The following is an 11,493-nucleotide window of genomic DNA, read 5'->3' as shown; positions in this document are numbered from 1 at the left end:
AAAATCTTGATGCATGATTCCTATTTCTCTCATTCTTAAATTTTCACTCATTGATATAATGATATTAATTTAACCTACAATGTCGAATTTTGAGTAGCTCTAAACCCTTGGTGATTTCTAGTCAAATTTTGCTCATACCATAGTAAGATCAAGAAAAATTTCTCTAAAAATTTTTATACGAAAAAAAGAAAAATTGATATATGTATCGATGTTTTATAAAATTAACTTGATTTTATAACTCACTATGTCACTTCAATATCCACTGCAAATAACATTCTCTCTTTCTTTCCCTGTCCAATTGGCTTCAAAACTTTCTCATATTGTAGCAGGTGGTGAATATGACTTTATAGTAAGCAAAAAAATCGAGGGAGCATGTTGGAGGACTGGGACCATCTCAATCCTATGAAAACTTGATTGCATGTCAGAGGGTTATCATACTGGACACTGCATCAGATATAAGTGTTACTGCTTTCACAAACACTATAGGCGAAGGGATCAAGGCTGGCAGAGAAAGATACACAATGAGGTTAAAAGAGACCGAAACAAATAAAGAGGAGCGAGAGATATAATGCACAATAATTATTATCTTACTAAAATAAATTGTGCACATGGTTGGGTTGTGAATGCCCATGCAATATATATATATTGGCCTGATTGAAAAAATTAAATAAATAAATAGCTTGTAGTTTAAATTTGTTTGTAACAATAGCTTGTGAGAACTACTCGATAATATATTAGGTGGTGATGCTCTTAAGGATAAAACATTGAGGAACTAACTCACCAATCCAACAATGCCAACAAACAAAAAAGTTCAAGAATTTAACAACAAAGCTTAATTAACAGCATTTTGTCACTCAAAACAGAGAGGCTTATATTATTTGTCTCGTGGGTCTTGAAATAATTTCAAAGTTAAGACGTATTGAATGAAAACATTGAGTATATATATAAAGTGACATTTTCAAAAGTACTTAAAGTCAATTGTCTATATTTTATAAGGTAACAAAGGAAACTTTACGAACATTTGAAGGTACAATATAACTTTAAATGTACTCACTCGAAATTTTTTATTTTTTATTTTTTCATTTGTACCTAGTTTTTAGAATTTGCATATCCTTGGAGTCATGATCAATGGCATATACTTGGTTACTTTCTTTAGTTAATGTCATGCAAAGATGGAAGCAGGGGGGGTATGTTTGGGTCTGTAGGGCTAGAATAGAATCATCTCTATTTTAAGTGAAATGGAGATGATTCATTTTATAGTTAGAATTTAATGTTGTTGTACTTAATAATGTAGATGGTGGCATGACATTCAAAAAATTTAAATTATGTGACATTATTTATACAGTTGGATGCAATAATATTAATCATAGCCATGAAATTAATGGTTCATCTCCATTTCACATCTGCCTCTCTCTCATTGTCATTGCTCATTCAAAGCAGTAATCAACGGCATGACCCACTTTTCACAAATATTTATTGCCAAAACAAACAGCTCTAGCTCTCACTCTCACTTGCTTCTTCTTCTCAAAATAGGTAATTAATTCCCCAGCTCTATTAAGGGTTTTGGTTATGACATCTGGATAAAATAATAACAATCTCATGTAAAATTATTAAACTAGTATACCTTGATGATTCAAAACAACCTCGAATTACTTTTCACTAGGTGATTGAGATGAAATTAAAATATATTAAGAAATAATTTTTATATATATTGTTATATTTTGTTAACACTAAATGAATGCTAGTTTATTTGTCTATATATTAATTTAATTCTAAATCCTAATATATTTGTTCCCACTGAGAGGACCCAATTAGGCAAAACAAGTTGTGACCCAAGAAAAACTCAAGACCTACTAGGCTGCCACTGAGTCTTGGGAAAGTGGCCCCGAAACATTGAACCAGCCACTGAGTCTTGGGAAAGTGACCCAAAATTCTCCATGGTTATTTCCTAGTCTGCTTATTCCTTTCTCCCAAAACGCACAAATAGAAATTTAGACAGGGAATGACAGAAGGGGTGTGGGGCCGAGTGCCTCGGCAGGTGGGCCCGCACCCTGGGCTCCTCATCCAGGTAATTCCAGATACCCTCGTTCCATCCCAATTCCCAACTCCCAAAAGTCAATTTCAAGACACCCCCTTAATCATTCTGATAGATGTACTTAAATCAACAAATCCAGAAGTTTGTACCCAGTCAACACGCTGTATAGAATTCGAAGTTGAATAGACTATCATAAAGCCAGGAAAAAAAAATGTTGGTTGGAAGAGTAGGCAAGATAAAATGAAATGAATCATACAAACTTGATCCAATCTCCCGTCTATATCACACATCTAATCCTATATAGTCTGAATAATGGTTCTTCTACTAAAGAAAGTGATTTTTTTTTTTTTTTTTTTCTGGCAAACTAGGAAGTAGGAAGACATAAACAAAGTAACAAACAATTTGTATGCAAGAAAGATACCGAAGCTGAGGAACAAAGAAAAAAAAAATGGAGGTGACTTCTTTAAGCCCGTCAGTGATTATTCCTTAGTTTTTAATGCATCAGCAAACACCTCAGTGTAACATATGGGGCAAGCCTGTGAAAAGAAAACATTGTCAGCTAAATTTGGGTTGTGGCTAAACTACCAATAATGAGATATTCTATAATTTCAATTTTAAATCTCGACAGATAACCTTATTGATGCTAAGCCATCTGGTCCCACAACTAGCATGGTACACATGCTTGCATGGTAGAGTGATCCGCCGGTCACCTCGTTTGTATTCCATCTGGCAAATTACGCATCTATATAGAACCAAAATGAAGCAAGTTAGACGGATAGGCCGCGAAAAGCTCTTATGCTAGTGGGAGGCCTCAAAATTGCAAGGCATGCAACACAAATGCACCACCAAAACAATGCATTATTCCTGAAAATTTGTATATTATGCTCTAATGCATATGAATATGCGCATACGAAATCCTGCATGTATGCATTAGATGATGATTACATAGACATTAATGCTCAAAAAGGTGTCAGATGCTAGGTGCCACAAAACCTGAAAGATACAGTACATAGTGTCCCTATTAACACAAATTGAATATTTGATGCATTCGACTTCTAAAAATCTCTCCAAAAGGGTAATTCTCAAATGTCAATCATAGTTGGAGAAAACAGGGATTGGTTAGTTATCTGTCACAGTTAACACTGGGCAGTAAAAAAAATTTGAGAATCCCAAACAGCCCAGAAACCCACAAGTAGCATAGATGATGGTGAAATGTTTAGCTATCATCTGTGCAAACAGGAAGAGGCAAGTCAGGGCATCTGACTGTGTCAATTACTAATGTTAATACTCTTAAAGATTAATCTTTCTTTTCTTTTTCTTTTTTTACTTTTATGATTTTGTTACAGGAAGGATTTGCTGTCTAAGAACAGTGCCCCAGAGACACTAGGTCCTCATACTTCATCTCTTACCATCGTCACCTCATATTTAACTAAATAACTACATAGTAAGCAAAGAAATCTTCCCTAGTGGACAGACAACGTTGGTAGTAAAATTTCATGGTAAGTTGCTATCTAAAACATCACCAACACCCAAGCAGGTGGAACAAGCATGCAGCTGATAATCAAAACCGTTGTTTTACCCTTGACATTGACAGTGGGCTGACAATAAAATTAAAAGTCCCTACACTTATTCCCTTTTTCACTTTTCTTTTACATTTCAAATTAAATTAGACATTATATGGCATTACAGAATGCAGGTAGAAGTCCAGTACTAAGATACAATCATACGACCCATCTCCAAACTTCCCTCAAGCAATGTTGTTTCACAGACTTTTTTCGGAATGACATGCTTACAAAATCCCTAGAAGGTTCAAATGACTTCTTTTCCATTATTTGCTGAACTTATCAAAAAAAAAAAAAAGAGAGAAAGAGAGAGAAATTAAACTACCATATGTGATGAAGAAAATAATTGAAAAATTATCACATTCCATGAAATGGAAAAGATCGTGATATTCAAAAGCTAAATAAGCATATTTACTGAGAATGACAGTTGAAAAAAAAAAAAACAAAGATATTATTACAATCTCATAAAAGCAGTCAAATGTTACCTCTCATCTCGTGACTTCTTTCTTGAGAAGAAACCACACTTATACTTTGAGGTCGGAAGCAAAGAAATCAGGTCTTGAGAAAGACCTCGACTTTGAGTTCCAACTGCCTCGCCTAACTCAAGTAATTCCTGAATATGAAAATACTTTCATTACTATGTAGTATTAGAAAGAAAGAAAAAGTACCATAAATAAGTCATTTCTACACGGTTCAATAGTTTCAATTATTATCAACATTTTTAGGAGGCAGTAGATTTCACATATCACAGATGTTTTGAGATGAGAACCAGTGAACCACCACTATAATTGAAGCAACTAATCACCATTAATCAAATGTGTATAGCCAAATCAGCATTAATATCTAATCCACCATCCCATGTCAAAATATTACAGCTTATAAGGCATAGAGAAAGCTTGGAATATGATCTGCTTCACGAAAACATTTTCCTTGTAGCAGGCTCAAACTAGAATTACAAGACCACCTCATGAGAAATAATACACTGAAAGTCAAAATGGCACATAACACACAATCATCAGCCTAAAAACTGTGTAGATTCCTATGTTTCATAATTGCAATTTGACTCAAAGTTTCATATAAGGCAAATAAAGCAAATGAAATTCAAGCAACCACCCATAGCTATGACCTAGCTCCTATGGCTTTCCCTGTCACACCTGGCTACAACCACCAGAGTTGGGTTTAATGCAAGCAATGAGCGATTTAGCTTGGCTTCGCAACAACTAATATAGCACTTCAACTGAAATGCTTTAGAATAATTTGGGAAAGCAGGAAAGGAAACAACTGTAGCAGCCAAGAATTCTACTATAGTCATCAGATTAAACTATAATTGAGATATGCAAAATGAGTATTTAGGTGTCATACAAGATTGCTTTAAACAACTGAATGATTGTTTGGCACACAAGTTACGCCAACACTATGAAACTAATCTGGAGCACCAGAAACCACTGTTTTTGGTCAATAAGTAATAAAATTTTATTGAACAGTATAAAAGGTACAAAGTAGGTGTTCATTGTAACCTCCAGAAAAGTACAGTCTAAAGTTCAAAAGGGCAATAAAACCCACCATGGAAGTTGCCTATAGCTTTCATCCAATGATATAGCATCCTTTAAGAACATTAACTTAATCTTTCCAGACGAAACTAAAAGACATGAGGTTTTAAATTTCAATGTAGTTTCCAAAACTGGACAAAGGTTAGAACATATATAAAATTTGTTAGAATATTAATAAATGACTAGATTCATCATTTCCTACTAGCTTAAGCTTTTAGGAAAATTGTTGATTTAACATGATATCAAAGTAAAGGTTTTGAATTTAAACCTAATTCTATAGTTTACCTCCCATTTCATTTAAATATTTCATGCATTAAGCCTCTCACCCTTTCTTATTAGCTTAAGCTTTTTGAACAATTGGCGATTTAATAATAGTCAAACACCTTAACTCCCTACAGAGTTGTTTAATGTTGTTTACATTGTGCTACACAAATCTCTTAGATTTATAACACATGTTTCTTTGTTAATGTCTGCCATTTCCAGTGCTACACAAATCTCTGATTCCAACTTAGCAGTGGAATCAGATGTTAGAAACATTATGTAGACCAATATACAACACCTAGCCAAGATGACATTATAACCCCAATGGCCTGCATAATTTAATCAACCTATTAGCAAAGCCGATAAAAGTTTTTTGGCAATTCACAATGTTAGACTTTTTGCTAGTTCTATAGGCAGAAAAGTTGAAAATTTAGGAATCACATCAAGTTGTGACATGATCCACTCAGACTGCCTCTTACAAAATATGCCATACCAAGAGCTTTTGCCATACATGAGACATCATTATTATTATTTATCATTATAGTATGACCAGCTTGACATTTCACATTAAGATTCTCAGAAATCCCTGATTTGCCCCATTTTTTTTCGAATCTAAAAGCTTTGAAAATATTAATTTCCAATAACGAGCTTCTTAAAACTACCCAAACCACTTGAACAAAAAAGTAGAAGCTACTTAATCTCTTTCTGCCTTTTTATATAAACTTAGAACCAAAAATTACATGCATACTCAAAAATATAAATTGAAGTGCATACTCAAGGATATGCAGCAATGCTAAGAGAAAATATGCAACATTTTATGTTCTAACCTCATAGGTCATGTTATCAGGATCGACGTTGTCTTGCCAAATGACCTACAAATTTCAAAGAAAAATTGTTTCAGTTAATCAATTTATTAAACTATCATTGAGTTTCTCAAGTGAAACAGACATCCATGCTAGAAATAAGTTCATTCATACAGCAATGATCTGGAAAGAAACTCCAGGGTCCAACAGCTATGACAAACACATTTTAGCATGGAAATTGATTAAAGGAAGCCTGGAAGGGCGGCCTAGGCTGTGCCTCTCTCTCGCTCTGGTGCATGTTTAAATGAAGTGTGCATATGTTGGAGAGAGAGAGACTTGAAGCAAGAAATCAGATCTCTACCCCCCGCATTTTGTGCATGTGTTAGATTATGACTTGATGCAAGACAGAAGTGCTGCCTAGGCTATTCATATGTTTACAGCATTTAGGTTCTCTTTTTTTCTTTTTCTTTTTGGACTCTAAACTTATAAAAAGCTACATACCTGATAATCATTAGAATTTTGATGTCTCCGTGGACCTGAAAAATAAAGAAGGTTAATTAAATTGAGAGATAAATTGTGTAGGTTCCAATCAATATTACAGTAATAGAGAAAAATCAGAGGGAAGAAAGGCTGATGACAACTTCTACGCAGTCATGATATCCCTTTATGCCCAACTAATCAAAAACATCAAGTAATGGAAATTTCTGTGGTACAACCATCATATGTAGTCAATATCTTACATCTGTCAGGTAACAGGGGTTCGGTAACAGGGGTTCAATTTTTAATTTGTACACATGATTTACAAATGCTTGCTAACTTGGCATGCTAAACTCTTGGCTTCCAAGTTCCCAGCACACAGTTACTTTAAGTGAGAATAGAGTGGAGATAATAATGATGAATGACATTGCATATAGAAGCTTCTGATTGTGATGGTTCAAATCAGGTGATTCCATGAAATAGTACAAGGTTTAAACCATTCATAATGAGTGCACAAGAATAATAAATTGGATAATATCACTAAACTATATGCAGTATGGCTCTTAGAATTTCAACCTAAACAAAGCACCAGCTCATAAATTGCCCTCTCGAATAAGACGTTTGGCGAGCTTGTTTTCTCAGCTGAGTATTCTGTTATTTGGTTAAGAAGGCTCCCTCCTATGTTGCTTGGGTAAGAAAGAGAACGATATTGGATGATGGTCCTCTGTTGATAATCAGTTAAATTAGTAGGTTTCTAAGATCACTTCTGGAACCAAGAAAACCCCCGGTAACATTCCATTGATTCATCAACTCAACTTAGAAAAGAGCTGGTCAGCTACAATAGCTCCTCCAAAATCTAATGCATCTAGTATCCTTGACAGTTGTACCAAAAAACCCAACTACTATATGGTACTGTGACAACTTGGCATAGTTACAAATGTCAACTCATAATGTCCATGTTCTACATATTTCAGTCAACATTTATGCATACAGCAACTCGTTTATTGCAAAAGTACATGATACTACAAGCTTTACAAATCGATATCTACATTAGGGACCACTATAGCAAATAGTTAGCCTCAGACAGGGAAAAGGAGATTGCCAAAGGCCTACCTGCATGAATTTGATAAACATTCCCAACAGTTAGCTCTAAAACAGTGTAAAAAAGAGATTAACAAAAGCCTACACGTATAAATTTGACAAACATACATGAAATCATGTAATGAAAAATCCTCTTAACTGCAATATTAAGAACAGACTTTACAATGATTAACACACTTAATCAATATCTTCCATGTTCCAATGGATTTAGAACTTACATTCTATATGGTTGTCATGTGTAGTAGTGCTTGCATTTCCTTCCCATTCTGTATGTAATGCAGCAGTCTGTTCATTAATCATCGTTGAAGAGTTCTCAAACGGCCTTCTATATTCATCAATTCTTGGTTCATGATCATTCACCACATAAGCATGACTATGATCATAATACGAAGTGCTCCCAGGCTCAGAAAATCCAAACTTGTAAAAATTTGTATTCATGGGTGGGTACACACTTTCCTGCACATATAGGAAGGAAACCTTGTTCTTACATGAAAATCTTAATATAATTTTTGCAGCTATCTTCTGTTACAAAAAAAATTTAAAATTTAAAAAAAAAAAAAAAAAAAATTAACTTTAAATACGTTTGATATTATGTAACCAAACACTTAAAAGTTCAAACCCACAAAGTATTGGTAGTAGACAAATTAAAAGTACAAATCAAGTATAAATCAGAACTTAATAGAATTTTTTTTTTTTTAATAGAATTTTTTTTTTTTTTTTCTTTTTGTGGATGAATTACTTATGAAATTCTAAGATCCATATAAGCAAAGAAGTACTGCTTCCTCACAAATCCATATCTAGGAAACAGAGTATTGTAGCAAGGGAACAATCTCTATCAATTAAGAGAACAATTACGAATCTTTTTACCAAATTGTTGCTGAAAGCATACAGAAAAATCATAATATAATTTCCCTATATTTCAAAATTTATGACAATAAACATAAAGTACCTGACCATGTGAAGCACCAGAAAAGATGAAATTCACATGTTCATACGTAAGACCTTCAAAGTACTCCATAAAGCTTCCAGCTGTATTGTAAGGATAGCTGGTGTTCACATAATGAACTTCCATATGTGGGTTCCAACTCATTTTGAGCCACTAAACTCTCGTGCAAGAAATCTGTGCCACAACAAACACGGTATAATAAAATGAATACTTAATTTTCAAATGCACCGAAGCATACAAAGAAAACAAATGAGTAGATGCAAACCTGAGCTTCCTACAAAATTCTCGCTTGCAGATTCATTCAACGAGAAAATCAAGCAACCAACAAAAGCCGATTAGTTCCTGGTCTTGCAATGATTCCTACAACTGCAGAAACAACAAACAGAATTGCCCCAAAGTAAATTCAAACGCTTTAAGTGTACAAGCTAAATTTAAGAAAAAATAGATGAATGAATAAATAAACAACGGTTTTTAAGATCAATGCAACTGTTCAAGCAAAATTAGACAATACATTATGTTTCCAAAATTAGCCAAAGGCTCAATTTTATTTTATTTTTCCAATCATACAGTTCTCCAACCATACTTGTCAATGCTAAATAGTTCCAAACAAAATTTATCTTCTAATAAACTATCCAAATACTTCCATCAAAACAATCAGAACAAAATGGAGGAGAAAATTATTGAAAACATTATAAAAGAAAGAAAAATACAAATGCGTAAAACACCACGGTCGTAATATTTTTCGCCAATTTGCAACAAAATTATCCTGAATTTCCCGCAATCACTACAACCTAAATCACGTGCTCGTTTGGCTTCTCAGAAAATGAAGCAAAGGACCAAAAAAAAAATTAACAATAATACGATTTAATCTTTCCCTATCATCAATGATCCAAGAAAACGTAAAATGCGCTTCCATCCGAGCCTACTACAAAGCAATTCCTGCTTACACGAGCTAAACTCCTCCCACGGAAACCAAATTTGCATTTCATTTCCTCTCCTCGCCCCTCATCTTCTCAGCAACCAAGCAGAACATAAGATAACCACCAAAAAAATACCTCATTACGTGTTACCGATCTCCAACAGCTCACTCCACACCAAGAAAATTCACGTTTTTTTCTTAATTTCCTTTTCTTTTTCCCAGGATTTCGGTTCCCGAATTTTCGGGAACGTGAGAGAAAGCACGCCAATGGAATCAATCCATCGCAAACTATATATAAATATATAAATAAATAAAAAATAAAAAAATAAAATAAAAGGTCATAAAGAAAAAAAAGAAGGAAAGAAATTAAAGAACCGACATTGATCGCTTTTCTTCTGAAATGAGCTTCTTCTGCTACTCAGCGGGGGTGTGTGTGAGAGAGAGAGAAAGAGAGAAAAGCGCATGAGAAATTGGGAACGAAATGGCAGCTTCGTAAATAATATCCAGTTCTTCGCTTTGGTTTTCAACAGATTCTGTTTCAATCCGAGGCTTTTATGCAGTGGTTAATTCATGGACACGCGAAGCCAACTCCGTTACGGGTGGGGGTGGTGGAGAAGTGATCCGGTGTCACGCGCTGCGTGATTACAATAATTGCACCTCCACCTTTTCTTTTCTTTTTCTTTTTTTTTTTAAATTTAATTTAACTTTGGTTTGGATTTAGTACTTGTGAGTGTGTGTAGGCATGTTAGCTACCTCACCCACCAATGAATAATGAATAATCATGGTTCACATGCAGTTCAGCAGTGGGTATAGTTTGTTACATTCACACCCATGTTGTTTGTACCAGACTTTTGTGGATCGGAACACGAGTAACCTTATTTAGCGGACAGTTATTATATAATTGCTAATAATTAAAACAAAAAAAAACAACTTGTTATCGACTTCGTCATAATTCGTAAACCGCACAAAGCCGACGGGCCAGCTTAGCTCGAGACAGCATTGCATATAGATCACTAATTACAATGGGTTTGATTGATAATTATTAAAGTTAGGAAAGCATTAAGAAATCAAAATAATTAAGCTTGGGCATGTGAGAGCCAACTTATTGCACACAACCGAATCCTAGGACTGTGGATGGGGTTGCAGTTAGTGGTTGGCTTGTCTTTTCCAAATGGGTGGTGAGGATGGTTGAAGAAGGATCACCAAAACCCTCTGAAAAATGGAAGTTGGTGTTTGTTGGTTGGGGGGCTTCGTTAGGAATTAAAACTCTTATTAAAGAAACGCTCATTTTCCCCCTTTTGCATAGCTGGTGTTTTTATCGCTGCTCAACAATCATGTGGGCGGCAATATATATGTTTAATGTCATCTACGTAAAGGGTATCCAATACCCAATGCTATCCCCCAAAAACAAAGTTGAATAGAACAAAAAGGGTTGGTGCATACCAACAAAGGAATAAGCTAAGGGTATCAATTCAAATAGCCAATGCTACCTCGCTTATTGGACATAGGCTCTGTTTATTTCGGAGTAAAATATTTTTCGTTGTAAAATATTTAAAAGGAAGTCATTTTACAGGAAAATATTTTACGATGAAAACATTTTCCGACGTTTGGCGCATGCATGGAAAATCACAAATATTTTTTATATTCACAACATGAAAATACTAATATACAATAATTTAAAATATATATATATATATACACTTGCCCGGAACCTCATAGGGAGCTGCCCGGGACTCGATCGGACCTAATAACGACCCGGCCGAACCCGCTAGGGACCTGCCCCATATTTGACCGAACCTGCCTAGGACTTGATTGGGAGCCCTGGACCTGCCCAAACCA

General features: G+C 34.7%; 1 protein-coding gene across 1 annotated transcript; it reads right to left on the bottom strand.

Annotated features, from left to right (window-relative positions):
• Positions 1-2,203: 2,203 nt before the first annotated feature.
• LOC132164722 (E3 ubiquitin-protein ligase BIG BROTHER-like) lies at positions 2,204-10,260 on the bottom strand. Its single transcript, XM_059575275.1, has 9 exons — positions 10,034-10,260; positions 9,001-9,101; positions 8,739-8,909; positions 8,008-8,245; positions 6,713-6,747; positions 6,236-6,280; positions 4,083-4,210; positions 2,669-2,777; positions 2,204-2,571 (listed from the first exon to the last, which is right to left on the bottom strand). The coding sequence occupies exons 3-9, from the start codon at positions 8,877-8,879 to the stop codon at positions 2,515-2,517; spliced, it is 753 nt and encodes a 250-aa protein (XP_059431258.1). The 5' UTR covers positions 8,880-8,909; positions 9,001-9,101; positions 10,034-10,260; the 3' UTR covers positions 2,204-2,514.
• Between the last annotated feature and the right edge of the window lie 1,233 nt (positions 10,261-11,493).

This window comes from Corylus avellana, chromosome ca10, assembly GCF_901000735.1.
Source record: "Corylus avellana chromosome ca10, CavTom2PMs-1.0".
Classification (NCBI taxonomy): domain Eukaryota; kingdom Viridiplantae; phylum Streptophyta; class Magnoliopsida; order Fagales; family Betulaceae; genus Corylus; species Corylus avellana.
This window is presented reverse-complemented; position numbering and strand designations above follow the sequence as displayed.